This window comes from Physeter macrocephalus, chromosome 18, assembly GCF_002837175.3.
Source record: "Physeter macrocephalus isolate SW-GA chromosome 18, ASM283717v5, whole genome shotgun sequence".
NCBI classification, from domain to species: domain Eukaryota; kingdom Metazoa; phylum Chordata; class Mammalia; order Artiodactyla; family Physeteridae; genus Physeter; species Physeter macrocephalus.
The window spans coordinates 89,360,927-89,380,480 of NC_041231.1; the positions used below are offsets into that span (position 1 = coordinate 89,360,927).

Below are 19,554 nucleotides of genomic sequence, written 5' to 3' on the forward strand. Positions count from 1 at the left end.
CACAACACAAGCCAACATGGAAAGCCTCACGATGTTGCCTTGAACAGGTGCCTGGGGACTTGAATAAGGCTTCAAAGAACAAAAGTAAAATGGCACTGCCACAGGGAGGTAAGAACCTGAGGAAACTAGAACAGTTTCTCCCAAACCTAGCTAATGATCCTTGTTAAGGATGCTGATTTGCCCCGTGTTTTATGCTGGACGGGGCAAAACAAACCATGTGCGCAAAAGCACTTATTGCTTCATTTATTCTTCCATTTTGCCAGGGGACCAGCAGAGCTCACTCAGCCTCAGAATGGAAAATTACATGTTGGAGAGAAAACAGCCACACCAAAGGAATGACAGTGCAATTCGAGTTCTGCTTGTTCGCATATTTTATTTATCCAGTGAAGGAAAGGGAAAAAAAAAAAAAAAAAAGACAGACTTTGAAGGTGGCACAGATTCTGAGAGGATACCAAGGTCATGTGTTCCATTTCCCTCAGGCTAGTTTAAATCCACAGATTAAAGAAAAGTGTAAAGGGATGAGATGAACATTTTACTGGAGAAGAAAATGTCTTCTCTGAGAAAGAAAACCCTCTTTAAGGTTAATATCTACTCAGGGGTTTCTTATTGGAGGATGGCTTAGTTTTGTTTTTATAAAAATATGACTGCATTGTATAAACTGCTGGAGTTAGATATTTAGAAGTAGGTGGCATGGAGGCTGCTGATTTGGTGACTTTCTGGGAGTCCAGGTCTGGAAGAATCCCACTGTGGTGAGAGCCACAAGAATGCTGTAAACATCCTTGGTCGCAGACACACAATGACGTACGGCAAAAACGGAATCTCAGACGTCACAGACCAGGATGCCTGTTCTACAGGTGGGGAAACTGAGGCCTGGGAGGTTAAGTGCTTTCCCCAAGATCACACAGCTAGTTAGTAATAGAAACTCAAATTTCTTGGCTTCTAATTCAGTGCTTTCGTACACTGCATAAATAGATTCTCCTAATATTAATTTCCTTCCCAAGATTCTAAAGTTGGCAATTTGAGCTCTTTAAGTGGGAAAACACTAGAGAAAACAAAAAAAGACTTATGGAGAATTCTGATACGTTTGTGTCTGATTTCAAGAACCTCACGTTAAGTTAGAGTTAAAAGACCAAAGTTTGGGTCAAAATCAGGGAACTTGATTTTTCTGTGAACACACGACAATATCTTACATGTAGTGAGACAAGGAATGGAAGGCAGCACCACACAGGAAAGATTAGAAAAACCAATACTAGAAAGTAAAACGGACCATGTCAGCCATTGATAGGCTGGTCTAAACTGTTCAGCGCTTTCCAAGAACACGGAAAATGACACAAAGTCACACTATATAAGAGGGGAGTTCCAGAGAGCTCCTGGTGGGCACCCAGCAGCACCTCTTTAAGCAGCTGGGTGCAGGTGCCCAGGCTGACCCATGGCATCAATGGTCCCCAGGGCCACTGAATGGAATGAGTGTGAGCTCACACACCACACTGCCCACAGCCCAGCACAGCCCTGGGGCAGGTCAACGCCAAATCCTTATCATTTCCCAAACTGGCCTGCTCCCTCGTAACACTGGGCATAAATTACAGAGGGGAGGACTGGGCTGGAAAACGTTTCAGGTTGCCGCTATGGGCTGGACATTTTGAACCCTGGACAAAGTGACTGGTATCTTTGTTTCTCCCGGGCCTGGAGCTCTTGTAATGGGCTGGGTGTGGGCCTTGATGTCTGCGATTCGCTCTTTAAACTTTTGCTGAAGGAATTTCTCTTCTTTGGAGTAGCTTTTTGCGAACACCGACATCAGCAGGCACCCTGCCATGGATGTGCCCCCGATGCAGAAGAGCACGGCGCCCGCCAGCTTGCACATGTCAAGGGCTCCATTAAACTGGACAGCGTGCGTGTCCACCATCACGAAATTTGCCTCACCAAAGGCTTCGATTTTGGGGGGCACAAGAAAGCCCACTGCCAGGACAGTCAATCCGAGAATCACGAAGACTATGCCCGAGATGAGTCCAACCTAGCGAAAGACACAATGAAATAAGACAGAGTAAACCTGGTACTTCAGGTCTCCAGGGCAGGACTGGCCTTGTTTTCTGAGAGAAGAGACTTTCCCCAGTCACCTCTAATTTGTATGAGAAGCCTGCATAATTTTGTAGTTAAGAAAGAAGGTGAAGGAGGACTTTTCTGATTTTGATGCCAGCCAGGAACTGCAGCACTGCCTTGATTTTTCCTTTGAGCTTCCTGTTTGTTCAATGCTTTGCAGTCAACAGAGCCCCCTTCGGCTTATGTTGTCTTGTTTGTTCTTGAGCAAGAGAAAAGCAGCCCAGATACCCAGGAGCTGGCCTTACTCTATCCACTAGGCTTTGATGTTCTTAGAAGCCGGCCTGGGGCCCCCATTGATACCATGTTGTTTTGTGGGCACAATCAATCTTGCAGAACCTTAACATCAGACAAGCTCATTCTGCACCCATGATGAAGTGTGACAAACCAAGGCCACTTCATAATTTTGTCTAAGTGCAGACAAAAACAAGGTCATTGTGCAAACCACAAGATTCTGCGCACCTCCCACCCCACCCAATATAAATGACTGCTGCTTCTTTACAGTTACAGTCTTAGTCTCACTCTAGTCCGCCCTCTGTATAGATAAGATTTATTAAGATACCCAATCATAGGATTATTCCTGATAATCCAGAGTGAACTCTGGCTCCTGTAGACTTCCCAAATCCCTGCAACCCCAAGTCACCCAACTAAAGCCCACATCCTATAATACATCCTTTCTTACACTCTCTTACTGAAATGCCCAGGAGCCCCTGTGGTGTCATTCTGTCTCACTGTGATGAGTAATATACTCAACTTGTTCAACATAGAGGTGATTTCGGCAGGTGGCCATCGACAGTCTGTGTAACTACTCACCCCTTCCCCAAGCAAGTGAAGAAGGAACCATCATTACCAGTTTATAGGCAAGGAAATGTAGCCTCGTGGAGGGTAGGTCACTGCCCCAAAGATAGACAGCTGGCAAGTAGCAGAGGATGGGCCAGAAGCCACAGATCTGACCTCCAGGCCAGTGCTCTTTCTCTTCTAACATGTAGCTGTTTGGGCTTTACTTGTGCAGATGTTGAGAAATGTTAAGAGCAGCAGATGAAGATGAAACTGCATTAGCTCAAGTTCTAATAAAATATAAGCCACTGAAAATGGAACGTAATACACCATTTGGCGGTTTAAGCTCAGGGGTTTGGAATTAGCAGACTCAGGCTTGGATTCTAGCACTGCCAACTAGTACTTGAATCATAGAAGGAAAGTTACTTAAATACTCTCGTTAATTTTCCCATTTATAAAATGATAAATGATAATAGTACCTACCTCATAAAGCTGTGAGGACAAAACGAGACCATGCATGAGAGCACTCAGCCCTGTGCCTGCCTAAGTCATATGTTGTAATAAGTAGATATTATTATTATTATTTGGAAATGTGCCTCTTGTAAAATTATGCTGCATTGGCAAGAGCATTGCAACAGTCACTCAGTACTTGGAATAAAGAACAGCTAATACAGCTTATTTTTTAAACACATTTTTCATTTCCTCCTGTTCCTAATTGCTTTTAGTTAAAATAACAAGGTTGGAAAAATAAAATGTATAACACCATTTAATCTTGAACATCTAAAGTATATTTATCTATTTATTTACTATGTTTCAGGGTAATACACTTTATTAGATACTTCTTTAGTAGAAGGTTTGGATAATAGAAAACATTCGCAAATCCATCACCCTAACAAAGGGGGGAAGAGAGCTTGTACTACTGAGCATCGATTATGACCTAGGCACTGTGCTTTTCACTTAATCCTTACCAGCATCTTATGAGATGTAGATATTTTTATCCCCATTTCACCTATAAGGAATTGAGGTTTATTGGATTGAAGAAACATAGTTCAAAGTCCACTCTTTAAGCACGTGGTCTCTAACCCAGGTCTGCGTGACTTGTAAGCCCCACTCCCCACTTTCATTCTCCCATGATACTTCACCAATTATTATTTTGTACATTACCTCTATAATTTTTAAAAAATTACAATAAAGTTTTAGTCACCATATATGAACAAATTTCCATTATGTAATAGTGTAAAGAAACTGAGAAACCAACAAAAAGAGTCAGTGTAATGTCTTCTGAAAAAAAAAAAAGAAAGAAACTATTGTACATAAGATATAAGTACTGCAGAAAAAATTGGGTTGTAAAATATCACACTTTGGATGGCTTTCTACATTTTTTGAAGAATGGTGTCAAATTCACCTTCAAAGACTAACTGTTATTTATAATATTTAAAAGATGACTCATGTTGGAATATTCTGACTGCACAAACTAAATTAACTTAAATATCCATGGTGACATGCTTCATATGTCACTAAATTACCTCCCTCCTCAAGAACTGGTACAGATTCTCAAAAATTGAGGGCAGCAAAAACGTATCCATCTTCGTTTCTAAGGTTCTTAGGAGCAAGGGAGGCCAGGGTGCTCCACCTTCTATTTCTGTCTTTCTCTCCGCAGCAGTCAGTCCAGCCTGTGTCCAATATATATTCCTGACTGACTAACTTAAACCATCAGACTGCTGAATCTGGAGCCAGGTGATTGATTCTCAGAGCAGTCTGTTCCTCACTTGAGCAGTGCTTTATAGATTAAAATCCACTCTTGGAATATCACTCAGAAGCTAAAAGGCAAACCCTTCCTTGCAGATGGCAGAACTCCTGCTCATTTCAAGAACTGGAAAGTGGCTGGCCTCCCCAAGCCTTCTCCCTTTTCCCTGTTAAATCAGAGGATCAGAGAGAGGCCTGCCATCTGTGGAGGGGAGCATGACGTAATGAATAGTATGTAATGCCCACGATTCTGAGGGTGCCATCAATGCAAGTCTAATGAGGATCTCCAAAAGATGTGCCCAGAGAGGGACTCCAAACCTGTTCAAACATGTCAGGGAGAGCATGGGATGGTAGGTATGAAGGGAAAATGCTGGGAATGCTTCCCTGAGTGTAGTAGTGGTGAGGAGGCATGCTGGGATATATCAGCTTAATCCTGGTACCATCTTGGAGTACTGAATGGAATAAAAATTTTGGGAGTGATGCCATATGGTATCATAAACTTTGTCTCTGGACACAGCTCTAAGTTGAAGTGGTCCCAGGTCTAAGAGAAAAGGGGTTCTATTAAATAGAGTTTAAGAAATGCAACACAGAGGTTTTTGTAAAGGTTCTAAGAGCAAACCAGCTCTGTTTGGAGCCATGCAAAGATTTGCAATGCTGCTGGGTGAGGGGCTTCCCAGAGTAGCCTGGTGGTGTGGGATGTTAGATCAACACCAATAGGGAGAGAGAAGGGCCTCTCCAGGTGATGAAAAGCAAACTTTAAAGACAGCAGCAAGAGCAGTTTTTATGCTGTGACTTCTGATGACTCTCTTGACTGTGCGAAGGATGGGTGGAAACCCAGTCCCTGCTGTTGGAAAGGAGGATTGGACATGGGGGAGAGCTTGGATTCCAGAAATTCTGCTGCTGGGGGCCACAAGCCAGAAGCTGCTGTTGTTTTGACCAGCATCCCCTTCGTGGTCTGTCTGTGAGCTGATGAGATCTGAAAATGCAGTTCAGTCCAATAAGCGGAGCGGAGCTGGCAGCAGGAGCGACGCAGCTGTTCTGGCAGAGAGGAGGCGGTAAGGACTGGTGGAAGCCAGAACCAGCATGGCGGGGAAGAGCGGCTGGGGGGGTTGCTGGATGGAGCTAAGTGGGGAAGAAGCCTTCTGGGTTAGCGGTGACATCCAGAGGAAGCGCAGCAAGAGTGAAGACTGGCTCTCCTCCTCCTCCATCAGCCCTGGGGGCTGCTGCCCACCTCTCCTTAGCAGGACCTGAGCTCGGAGTGCTGTCACCTGCCAGAGCGATGGCAGATTCTAACTCGTCTGTCCTGAACTTCTTGCCTGACCCGCTTGTAGGGACACTGAGCTTTGCAAAGCAAGGACCCGTGCTGGGCTGGGATCAGGTCCTTCCACATATGCATCCCCTGGTGCAGTCTCCACAGCCCTCCTTCACCTGGGTAGCAGGATCCCGCATTGGCTCCGCTGCCTTACAGAGGCTCTGTCCCTCCAGCCTGTCAGCACAGTCAGTCGCTTCCATCTTCAAAACCTATTCTAGAGCCCTGTGTCCCCCACTAGCTACTGCTTGAACTCATTCCTACCCTTGGTAGCCAAGCCTAGTCCTCCACCATTTCACTGAAACCCCACTCTCTGAGGTCACTGATGACCTAATTGTCAAATCCAATTTTTCTTTTCTGCATTTGCATATTCTGCAGTCACTGACTTTAAGTACTGAGGCTTTCTTAAAGCCCTCCCCAGTGGCTATCCCTGCCACAACTCTCTCTGCTGCTGTCTTTAGCAACTGACTCTTAACCTGCGTGGCCAGACACTCTTAAATTACTGGTGTCCCCCAGGGTTCCAGCCCTGACGTCTCTTACTCAATATGTTCTCTCTATGGTTTAGTTTGTGGCCGCAGTTTCAGCTCCCACCTATATACCAGTGACTTCCAAATGTCCAGCTCCAGCCTAGATTTCTCTCCTGGGCTGTAGCCCCACATTTATGACAGCCAATGGGAGGATCTACACAAAAATGTCCCAAAGGCTCTGCAAAACCCAAATATTCAAGATGGTGTTCCTTTCTTTCCTTCCCAGTTTTTCTGCATTCCTGCCACCTGCCCATTCACTGAGTCCTTCCTCACATCCGTAGTCAATGGATAATTAAATCTTATTGATTCTGTCTCATAGAATTCTCTTGAATCTTGTCTCTCCATCACTACAGCTACTCTAATGGTAACAGAGCATTATTAACTCTTGCCCAGATTATTGCAACAGCATTCTGATGGTCTCCATGGCTAGTCTCATCCTTTGTCCATTTTTCAAGTGCCATTTGAGAAATTAAAAAAAAAAATAATACCACATGGTTTCTCCTCTTAAGGGACTTCCTTATTCATTTCTAGAATAAAACCATCTCCTTAATATCTAGCAAGACTTGAAGAGAAATCCAAGATGTAAGTTTAAACTCTGACTTAGCTTAAGGGGGAAACTGGAGAGATTGGGACAGGTAGGAGGAGGGTCTTGAGAGAAAAGAGAGGTACCAGCATCATTTTCACTTTTAGTAAGTCTGTGGAGGAAGCGGTCTTGCCTTGTACCTGCCCATTGCTATTTAACACCCTTTGGGAGATTTCTAATATTGGTTGAGGGAAAGGTAAGGAGGAGAATAATCCTGGGGTGAGGAAAGAATGATTGGGGTAAGAAGACTGCTCCCATTAGTTCATACCTGCAGTACTTCAGCTATCTGGTGCACAATCAAGTAGCAACAGTCAAGGTCAAGTGCAAGGATGAGAAAGAAAAATTCCACCACAGCCTGTTAGGTCCTTGGGCAGAGGCAGTGGGTGGCGGGGGTAGGTGGGACCGTGTCACATAGATATTTGCAGATGGCAGCAGTTGGAGGTAAATTAGCAGTGGCGGAGGCCACCATGCAGTAATCCAGAAGCTGTGAGGCACAGAGAATGTGTATAATACTGCGTGTGTGTGTGTGTGTGTGTGTGTGTGTGTGTGTGTGTGTGCAGGGGCTGTTTATACCTGATTGTGAGACAACTTTCCCAAGAAAGCCTAGCTTTATTATCTTACCTTCTCCCTGTACTCAATCAAGCAGGAAGGTTCTGGAGAAATTTCTACTTCACAGCCTTGCTGAGTCTCTGTGACCTGGCTCTTGCATACATAACCGTGTTCATCTCTTGGCCTTTGTCCTCCACGCGTAACTCTTACCCCAGCCACAGTGAACTGTTGGCATCTCCTGAGCATGCCATCTTCTCTCATGACGCAGCTTCTGCGATGCTCTTCTTTCTATAGTGCTTTTCTGTTCCTGTGAACTCTTCTGTGGAGTCACTTCCTCCCAAGGCTGCATCAGGTCTGTCCAGTAAGTACTGCAACAGCTGGCACGGTGGATTGTAACAATCTCTGTACACATCTACCTTCCTTATTTGACTGTGAACTCCATCAGGTGAAGAACAGTGTTGTGTTCACAACTGAATCCCGGAGCCCACCACAGAGGCTTGTGCGCAGTGGACATATAAACGTGTAGAAAGAACAGCATTGTGAGGGCGAGGTTACATCGGTCCATGTGGTAGAGCAAAGTTTCTAGCTCAGGCCCATTTGATTCCAATCCCTGTTCTCATTAAGCCCCTCCTTGCTGCCCACTGCTAAGGAGCTGGCTCAGCGGCAGAGTCCTCCTGAGGCTCTGTGAGCGTGGACCCCAGTGAGAGACCCACATGGCCTCAGCAATGCTATAGTGGAAGAGAGGGAAGGGGGAGCCCACATCTTGAACCACTTACAAGATGCAGATTGAAATGAAAGAAAAAACATAAGAAAGTATCATAATAGAAACACGTGCATAATCAGTGCTTTTCTCTGTGTTGATTCAAAGCACTTCATACGCTCGCTGGCATGAGTTCCCTTATATTCCCTAGGAGGAAACCCAAGAATGGTTGGTTTATTCCCTTGGTAGAGGTGAGGTCTCTAAGACAGTGAATTCTTTGGTTTTTCAGGTTGATTGTAGGCTTCTGAGTGCCCAGTCTAGTGTTTTATGGTTAGGATGTGAGTCTAAGATTTGAATTTTGCTGGAATATAATCTCTATGAAGCCATGGACTTTTGCCTGGTTTTATTCTCTGAAGTAGGTCCAGCACAACAGGGAACAAATACTTTTGGATCTTGTTTGCGTAAAACAGAAGAGAGGAAATACTGAAATCTGAATTCTAGGTTTGGTAATTTACTGAGAGTTCTTTATTGTAAATCCGTACCCATGTATTATTTGATGGATTTATAGCTTCACAACTCATATCACCACTAGTGCTTTGGAACCACTAGCATTTGCAACATTCTGTATGTCAGTGGCATTTTAGGCTCTTGGCACAATAGACCTGTGAGGCAAATATTTGTTTTTTTGACATATAGAGAAGCAACCACCCACTTACCTGGGTAAATACAAGATGTGCCAAGCTTGGCTATGTATTTCATTGGTCCAGGCCAGTACGGAGTCATCAGAGGTGACACTTGTACAGAATAAGAAGGCTGGCTTGACCAATTCTAATACAGAATGCCTGACACTAGTAAAATTTTGAATCAACACAGGTCTTGGGTAATCCATAGTAACAACTATATTACCAATATTTAATTTATTAACTAGATTTCCAGTTTTATTTCTATTTCAGAACTCAGTGTTCCATATGACATCTGGTACTAGAAGCTAATATATTAAGTGCTTATTGAGTGCCTACCAGACATTGTTCTAAGCTCTTTGCATCTATTATCTTATTTAATTCTCACAACTTATGTGGTAGGTACTCTAAGTATCACCGTTAGAGGCTCATTTAAGGTCAGTTAAATTGCCCAAAGTTACAGAGCTGAGATTTGAACCACCCATGTAATCTGAGGACAGAGTCCGTGCTCATAATCATCACTATGTTATATTGCCTCCTGTTAAACTCTATTGCCAGTACATTGTAAATTTATGTCAGTATCAATGTCAAAGTTTCTGGGATCTTTTGGGAGAAAGTTGGGAATGATCAGAAACCTCCAAGACACAGAATATTAGACCTGGAGGGAATCCGAGGCGTCATCTAAAGCTGTGCCTTCTCAGTAGCCCTTCCTACATCCTTGTCCTTTTCTTGATTTCTAAATGTTGGAACATCCGATGCCCTCTTCTCTCTTATGTCTATACTCTCTTCCTAGGTGATCTTATCTAGTCTGGTACCTTATATACACTGTATATATCAGCGACTCCCAATTCATGAGCTGAAGATTGGTATATTTAAATTGCTACTAGAGATCTCCACTTGCCTGTTTAATAGGCACCTCCAATGTAGCGATGCCAAAATCAAACTCGTGACTCCCCACCCATCCCACTGCTCTCCTGGTGTTCTCCATCCCAGTGAATTATAACATCATCCACTAAAGAGCTCAGGCTGCAAGTCTCTAAGTCATGCTTGACTCTTCTTTCTTTCGTTTCTAATTTGCCAACATGTCCTGACAGCTTGGCCTTCAAACTCTATGCTAAATCTGACTACTTCTCGCCATCTCCATTACCACCACCGAAATCTAAGCCACCATTATTCTTGCGTGGATACTTTAACAGCCTCTTAAATAATCTAGCTGCTTCTGTCCTTGCCTTCCTATAATTTATTTTCCGTACTGTAGCCAGAATGATCTTGTTAAAATACTGGTCGGGTCATGTCACTCATCTGCTTGAAATGTTCAGGTGGCTTCCCATGGATCTCAAGGTAAAAGCCAAAGTCCTCACTGTCACCTACAAGGCTCCACACAAATCATCTGTGTCCTGTTATTTTTCTGAATCCATCACCTGTTCTTTCCCCTCTCTCATTCCTCTCCAGATTGGATCTCTTGCTATTTTTCAAACACACCAGTGTTCCCATTTCAGAGCTTTTGGACTTGCTATTTTCCCAGCCTACAATGACCTTCAGCCAGGTAATTTTATGGTTTACTCCCTGGTATTTGCTCAAAGGTCATCTCCTTGAAAGGCTTTCTGTGATCAGCATAACTAAATACCAGTTCTCCATCCTTCCCTATCCTCTTATTCTGATTTATTTCTCTTCATAGCACTTGCCACTACCATTCTGTTGTGTGGTTTATTTGTTTATGGTCTGTTTCCCACGATAGATTGTAAGTTCCTTGAGGGCAGGGACTTTTTCTTCTCCCATTTACCACTTTAATTTCTGGTACTTTGCAACTTCTTGGCACAGAGTAGGTGCTTACTGATTATATGCTGAATGACTGAACTTATTGTCTAGTGAGGCTGCTTCCATTTGAGGAAGCTGAAGCTCATAAAGCCTCATGACCACATACCCAGGAGAGGCAGAGCCGGCAGACTGACCACTGTATTATGTCTCAGTATCAACTCTCTAGTATCCAACTATTTCTTTTAATAATTATTATAATTTGTCAAATGATACTTACCAAACCTTAAGGGAGGCTTAAAGCATGTTTTGCCTTTGGATGGCTGTCATAGTTGGTGAATTTAGTGGCACATTAATAACAATAGCAAAAATAATAATTAACGATGGCAATTATATCTATTTATGTTTAACCTGCAAATCAACAATTGTTCTGTGTGTAGAGGCTTTCTTCAGCCCAAGGGTTATAGTCTCCTTTCCTAAGGAAGAAAACTGCACTTAGTGTCACTGAGAGGGATGCACACGCAGAGTCCCAGACTTCTCAGTTCTCTACAGCTGAATTATTTCCCGTATCAAATGACTTCTCCACTTCCTGAGTTAAACACATGCTCTTTACTTACCTTCCAGAATACTGAGCTCCACCTGTTAGGTGATCTCTGGATCTGGAAATCATCCTCATACTCCCAGATCGAGGTGGTACAGTCCTCATAAAACTGGTGCAGGTAGGACCGGACTCCATAGCGCTGGTACCCGCCCTCGGTAGCAGCCTGTGCCTGCTTGGACCCACAAACGTTGCTGCAGGAACTCATCCTTCCCAGCTGGAATGACAGCACCCACAGGCATCAACCACATGAGCTCTGGCCTCAGGATCAAAAGGCAAATTAAAGGTAAGAACCAGGCTGAATAATGTCAGCCTGTTTGAACAGTGCTCTTTTCTGGCAAGAAAAGACACGTTTAAAGACCTGCCTTTTTTACCCAAGCTGCTCTTCTCTAGTGAATGCAAAATTATCCCAAACATTCAATGACTAGAACTGGTTCTCCATAAATGAAACGAGACATAACAGCACAGCTCACTTAGATGATGCAGAAATTTAAGCAGGAAGCACATGAGAAATGGCAACAAAGAAGCTGTGATTTTCAGTGTCTTGACAAGAAATCTTTAATCTCTTAGAATCCAGTAGTCTTTACACTTCCGTGTTAAAGGATTAGGAAGGCACTCTCACGTGCTACAGATGGAATTTGTCCTGGACTGTCCTGTTCAATGCTTAACCATGTTCCCTTGTGGAAACTACATGGTGTTATGTAGCTATTTGAAGTTTTGCCTTCGGATCTCATGTATCTTACTCTAACAATTGTCAAGTTGTACAGAAGCTTTATTAAAAAGTTGCTGAGCAACTTACGCTTCATGCTTTATCACAAATGGCTTGGCCAATAATTGATACCTCACTGACTCTAACTCCACATATTTCAGGCATTATTTGTGGATACATCTGTCCACATGGGATGCTAGAGCATAATGTAGAGGGTAGACCTACCTTTTACTATTTTCCATTAAGTGTCTACTATAAATAAAAAATGTAGAGACTTGTTTAATGAAACTAAGCTCTGGGTGGGTTGTTTAGGACTCTGCCTTCTTCAGATGGAAATTTCAACTTGATCTGATCTAATTTGACCTTAGAGAGAGGCATATGGTTAATAATTCATGGTAAAAAAAAAAAAGGAATTACTGAAGGACAGAAATTTTGGTGAGTAAGAGAATTGTCAGTTATTCTGTTTCTTCTTTGGTTTTCTGATCTCCATATAAGCAGATAAATAGGTAGCTAGAAATGTGAAATACTTTTTTAGATTGTTCAGTTATCCTCTAGATGGTTTTCCCTGTGTGGACATAGTTTTAAACTCTAGACAGTCTTCCCTGTCTCAACATGACAAAGCAGGGAACAATATAGAAGGAGAATAATTTTCCCACTGACCCAGGTTCTCAGGACCTGTGCTATAATCCAGGCAATCAGAAGACATATTAAATGTTTCCAATTACTTGCCAGGAAACCAAGTAGTAATGTTTACCTACAAGAAAAACTTAATCTAAAATTCTAGCAGGTGTTCCTGTGTGGCCACTTAGTTTGGTTGTATAGAATCATGGGGCTAAAGTCAAAGTTGAACCCAGGGACTCACTGTCCCATAGCCACAAAATGAACCCTTAAGAATATCTTGTAAATGTGTGCCCTCAGCCACAAGTGGGTTTTGGTTAGAACATGTGGTCAAATTCAGGAAAATATGGCCCTGACCTTAGAAAAATGATGCAAACAGGTATAACTGATGGTGACTGATAACCACATCTTTTAAAGTGTTGGTCAGTGTTACATTTAGTGCCTACCTCCTAGTGACTTCCTCCTGTCTCAGGTCCAGCTACCATCTAAAGAAATCACCCAGGAGGAGAGATCAGGGAAGGAAATTTTTTTTTTGCTTTTTGCTTTTTAACATTTCAGAAGGATATTATTTCATAAAAAAATCAAGATTTCAGAAGGGACTTTGCCTGATTAGAGCCGCAATGTCTGATGGACCAAATTCTTTTGTTAACCTAGTTTTCATATTTTAAATGCTAGGATGATCTCTTCAGTACCTTTTATTTAATGCTTACACAATATAGATGATTAATAAGGGCCCATTACTAGTGATATCCAAGTAGAATAATTTTAAAGGCACTTTCTTTTAAGACATTCTAATAAACTTTCAGTCAAGGGGAAATGGGATTAGTATTACTAAGTCTGCTTTGTCACCGAAGAAACTGAGGCATAGAAAAATCATCTGCTAACGGTTATATCATGAGTCAGGGGGCAGCTGAAAGATGACAATACAGTTAACAGGAGTATAGATTGAATCATATATTTGCATAATCAGAACCAACTCATACAAATATATATGTTCAGGTTTTCAATAAAGCATTGGAGACTTTAATATGAAAAAAGGACAAAAATAGATATGATAGGGATAAAAACAATCCCTCATAGCAACAGTAAGAGTTATCTTCCTTAGATGCTAAAGTCATTCTTTCTCAGGATTTAGCTTTGGTGCAGAGCAGAACCTTGTGACATATTGTAGTCATTCCCTGCACTGCTTGTTTCCAGCACACTAGGTTAAATGTTTCTGCTTTATAGGATGAGACTCAGTAGTCCAACCTGGTTAAACACAATATAGGTAAAATCATAAAAGAGATAGAAAATGTCATAAAACAAATGCTTTTGAGCCTGAGTGATAGATGGCTCTACTCTTAAGTCAGAGTGGATTTTTAGTGATGTTAGATACATTCCAGAAGAGAAATCCCAACAAGTCTTATTCTCTCCTCCAGGCATACAAAGTACAAGAACACGGCCTGCGCTGTGATAACCACACAGAGCAGAGAATGGGCTCTAATGCTAGTTCTTGATCTGCAACTTACTGGTTTTGACATCTCAGGTAAGCTCAGTAACCTCTCTGGGCTATGGTTGCATCATCCTTAAAATAAGATGGCTGGACCAGATAACCTCTAATTCTTTCTAGACATAGATTTTTCAAGAGTCTTTGGCCGTGAATTTACAGAATGAGTCGATTATTTTTGTTCGATAAACAACTGGGTTTAGGGATTTCCCATCTCCTCCCATGCTCTCAATGATTGATTGTCAGATTGCTTTATTATAGTGTGCATGAAGCTTTAGTTTAAAAGAGTATATAAGCTACTAGTTAGGTTAGTTACTTGGTATTCAGTAGACTGAATGGTTGTGTATTGTTATTTTTTCAATAAGTTATTTCAGTATAGTGTATGTTGCCTAAAATAGTCATCCCTCGGGGGGTTCTTAGAGGTTTCATACATCTTTCCAAACACATAATTTGTTGGAATTCACTGTTAGAGGAGACAGATCACTTGGTAGAACATGTATTTTAAAATATAACATTTTAGAGTAGAAATTTTGCACTTGCAGAATCTCAACAGAGAGTTACATTCCTCATAGGTAACTTTTTGTCCCAATATAGAAAATGTTACAGTTATTTGGAATCTACTTGGTTGATTGACACCTCCAGTATCATAAAGAGGATACATGAGGTCATTTCATAAAGTCACTTTAAAAGCTGGGCGATGAGTATACGATAAATTAGGGTTGAGAAGAAAGGGAAGGTATGTGCAAAGGCGTTTCAGCTGGCCTCAGCATTTATTTAATGAGTAAGGTTTCATGAGAATTGTGGTGTTTGTGTTTCAATAGGTGTAGTAGTGGCAGCAAAAACAGTAATGTTAAAACTATGGCTGCTGTTAGTGATGGATCCTGAAGGGGCTCTTTTCTTTTTTTTTTTTGAAGTACGCGGGCCTCTCACTGTTGTGGCCTCTCCCGTTGCGAAGCACAGGCTCCGGACACGCAGGCTCAGCGGCCATGGCTCACGGGCCCAGCCGCTCCGCGGCGTGTGGGATCCTCCCGGACCGGGGCACGACCCCGTGTCCCCTGCATCGGCAGGCAGACTCTCAACCACTGCACCACCAGGGAAGCCGGGGCTCCTTTCTTGAGAGAAAGACTTAACATCCTAGGAAGTACATGCATAGGGGGAGGTGAGTGAAAATATTCTCCAGTATTGTATTTAAATGAGTCCTTGTGAGTTTTCATTTTATAAACACTCTGGTGGAGCCTGTTGCATCTTCACTGCCAGCATGGCCATCGTGACGGGGCACAAGCAGCATAAGTGTCTGGTTACTTGGCCATCTATGAGGGGATAGTTTTCATTTTTCCTGAAGGACCTACGGGTGCTGGTAAGTGAGGATCCATCCATGGTTTTCTTCTTTTTATCATTTGTTTATGGTATCTATCTCAACTGCATGCACAGTTATACACTAAATGGATATTCAATCCCCCAGACTCTTCTGAGAGGCTTTCTACAATGAGCATAATAAATATCAGCCCTCTATCACTCTCTATCCCCTTGTCTAGATTTGTTGCCCTTCATAGAACTTATTACCTGATCCTCTGTTATGTGGTTTATTTGATGGTCTGATAGACCTTGTACATGATAAACTGTAAATTTCACCAGGGCAGAGACATTTTCTGTCCTGTTTACCACTTTGAAATTTCTTGGCACAGAGTTCCAGATGGGTTGGTGTGGATGATGGCCTGAGTGGTCCTTGATTTTTCATTCCTCCCTTCCTTCGGTGTTTTTAAACCACTGGTTATATGCCAGATTACGTGAGACGGTGCTTACAGAGATGAGTGGGGAACACATTTTGCTCTCAGTTGACTCTTGGGTTAGAAGAAGAAACACTTCTGAAGCAGTAAGTGCAACAGAATGGGCACCAAAACGAGGTATTTGCAGCAGGAAGAAGTATAAATGCTGAGAATCCCTTGAATGATTATTCAGCAAACAAACCCATGTGTGTGTGTTACCATGATCTATATGTGTACTACTACACTACAGTATCAGTTTGTTGGAAATTTGAATTTCAGTCTAATAGAAGCAGTTACTCTTTATTTTACTTGAAAAATGTTCACAGCCATGGAAACAGAAATAAGGCTTTATGCATTATGAAACCTTAAGAATACCAGAGATTTTACAGTATTTGTCTTCATGGTCTCCTTGAGAGAAGAGATGCAGAAAACTGAGGCACAAAAAGGATGAGTGTTTTCCCATGTCTCTATGTGTGAGTAAGTTGTGAAGCCAGGCACAGGCCCTGTTCTATTTATTCTCTTTGAAAGATCACTCAAGTTTTCATACTGCTTTTCTCTCCCATAAAATCATTCTGAGATAATGAGAGTGAAGTTCCCATTAGAGACACTTTAACACAGGGCCAGTGCTGCAAGGTATAGGCGCATAGCTGATTTAGACCATTTATCCAACACTACACCAAAAGGTCAATTTGCTTAAAAGAATCAGTTAGACTCAAGAGTGGATGCAGGAAGGCATGAAAGCCTGCTAACAGCTTTTTCATATTTAAATCAGGCATTCTGGAATTATATAAGCATAACCTTAAAACCTGAAAATGTATTTCTACCAATGAACCATTTCAGAGATATTTTATTGTCCTGGAATAGTGGTAGAGATTGTGGCTCTGCACTGTGAGTTTTTATTTCCTCTAAGTCAGTGGCTATGCAGCCACTTTTATAATTTTGAAAAAAGGGGGTAATGATATGCAGTTATCTTATTACTTTGCCCCTTTGAGATGTACTTTTAAGTAAGGTAAAATAAAGTCCAAACCTGCAATGAGAAGAGAAAAAGAACCCATATTCTCTTTAAACCTCTTCTTTATCAATGTGCAGACCAGAAGGTGCTTACGAATTTACATGTGACAAGGTTTGAGTCTTACCTTTGAAATCCTCCTCTTCCTCTTCTTGTTGTTTACTCTTTGACCTTTCCTTTTAATGGCTCATTCTTCAAACCTATTTAAGAACAAAAATCTCTGCAGAATGTGATCCAGATAAAAGTCTAAACTTCATAAGTCATTTTTATAACTTGTAAAGAATCATTTAATATTGACAAAAACATTGACAAAGGACTTCCTGTTCAAGAGCAAAGATAGTTTTTTCTTTTTTACAAAAGTATAACATATTTTATAACTTTTTAATGGGCTCTCCTGAGAGTTTATAGAGTCAATGAGACAATATAAATGAAAAGGGCTACGTAAACTATAACACATTATACAAATATATTCTCATTTTGATATAATTCTATTCCATGTAGTCAGTAATACCAACTAGACTGACCAATTTGTGTTTTACAAATTGTAAAGAAAAAGATGACTTGCTTCCCAGATACTCCAGACTTGATCTCTTTGGTGCCTGTCCCATTATAGTGTAAAATAAATTAATCTTATAGCCATTGTATTTTCTGATCCATTTACATGCATTTTAGACTTACTAAAGCTCTTTGGATGATTTACTCATTAGGTTGATTTTTACTCCTATATCCGTTTTCTTCCTATCACGATCATTTTACTTTCCATCTGCCTAAGAAAAGCAGGTGCCCATGCAAGATTTAATTAAAAAGCCATTGCCAGCTATAGAGCTGTTGGTTTCCTACATTACTGTAGTCATGTGAAATAAAATAACTGGGGCTATATTTTTCAAGAGGCATTAAGAATTCTTTCTGATGAATAGTTCCCCATCCATATGCAGGAGAATCTCAAAGACTTGAGGTGTGTAAGCCTAGTTGAGCCCTGAAAAACTGTTTTCAGTATTTTCCAGGTTCAGTCTGTATGTACCATGGCCAAGCCAACCTTCTTCAAGACTCATTTATTTGTCCTGAAATTTTATTTTGTAGGTGGTATGTGAGCAGATTTGGGCAAAGAAGCAAATTATATTAGGATTCTGGGTCTGGATAAGTAAAAGAAAACAAGTCTGTCTGTCTGTCTCTCATCCGTGCCTGTCTCTCTCATTAAATGTCCCTTCTTTTTATCTGTCGCCTTCCCCCTTTTCTTTGAGGGAATTGACTCCACACATGCCCTTCACCAAAGGCTGGCCTGGTCTGGAGCCAAAGGAGCTCTTCAAGGTGCTGAAAACATTTCTGCTACAGGGCCAGGAACCAATTAAGTAAACATAATCTGTTCAACTCCAGCTCTGTTTTCTTTGAGGTCATCAGCTTTGGTAGGACCACCCAAGCCCCCTTTCTAACAACACAAAGAAGTAGGTGCTGAGATCATATCAAAAACTCAAACGTCTTTAGATACGGCAGAGGAGTGGGGAAGGCAAGGAGGGGGTAAATTCAGCCTGGAAAAGAAATCAAATCAGCTTTGCAAACTCCAAATACATACATTTTTACTCTTATCTAATATTACAACTTTTCTTGTCTCACAGGAAAGAAACTCCTGAGTTTTCCCTGTATACCTTCCAAATTCTTACATAACACAAACCACAAACCGCCAAAGCATGGAGTTGGCTACTCCTAATTTGTACGTGTTCGTTGATTTTAATACGCATGGGTTTTGTAGAGATTTGTGTCCATACAATAAACGTGAACGAGTTAGGGGTGGTGTGTGTGTGTGTGTGTGTGTGTGTGAGTGTGTGAGAGAGAGAGAGAGAGAGAGAGAGAAAGAAAATATGAATATTTGTGCGTTTGGAGAGAGGAAGGAAAGAAAAAGGAGAAGCGGGAGAAGGACACATCGAGCCTAGTGAGAGAGAGAGAGAGAAAGAAAATATGAATATTTGTGCGTGTGGAGAGAGGAAGGAAAGAAAAAGGAGAAGCGGGAGAAGGACACATCGAGCCTAGAAAAACCTCACCCTGGGCTCCGCAAGGCTTTACCTGCCCCCTGCGATCCCCTGACCCGTGGAGCAAATGCAGCCAACTAGCCGCAGATCTCTCGCTGGGGTCCCATCGCCGCCACCGCCGCCGCCGCCGCCGCCGCCGCCGCCGCCGCCGCTCCAGCCTAGCCGAGCTTAACCTGCGCGTGATTGACAGCTGGGCGTCCCGCGTGCCCGCGCATCCGAGGCCCGCGCAGCCGCCGCCGAAGGGGCCGGGTCGGCGCTGCGCGGACGTGAGGCGAGTGGGCGGGGCCAGGATTGGCCAGCCCCGCTTCCGGCGCCCCGAGTCTGGTGGTCCGCACAGGAGCGTGGCTGGCCTTCTGGGAGGCTGGTTACTTTGCGGAAGCTCCACGGGGACGGGCATCTTCTCTGCCTTGTGCCTTGTCCAGTTTTCTTCTCCTTCCCAGCACAGTATCTGGCCGTAGCAGGCTCCATACACGTATTTTTTAGATGGATGGAGAAGGCAGACGGACCTGCTGTGTGTTTCTTCCACATCCCCCGCCCCCCGACCCCCGCCCCAGCCCCCCATTTGTAAAGGCTTATCCGGACCCGGTTTTTTGTCCTTGACGAGACCCGAGGTGAGGAACTTCG

General features: G+C 42.5%; 1 protein-coding gene across 1 annotated transcript; it reads right to left on the reverse strand.

The window, feature by feature from the left end:
- Positions 1–353: 353 nt before the first annotated feature.
- Positions 354–19,074, reverse strand: NRSN1 (neurensin 1). Its single transcript, XM_007116245.2, has 4 exons — positions 18,965–19,074; positions 17,034–17,106; positions 11,338–11,535; positions 354–2,011 (listed from the first exon to the last, which is right to left on the reverse strand). The coding sequence occupies exons 3-4, from the start codon at positions 11,524–11,526 to the stop codon at positions 1,613–1,615; spliced, it is 588 nt and encodes a 195-aa protein (XP_007116307.1). The 5' UTR covers positions 11,527–11,535; positions 17,034–17,106; positions 18,965–19,074; the 3' UTR covers positions 354–1,612.
- Between the last annotated feature and the right edge of the window lie 480 nt (positions 19,075–19,554).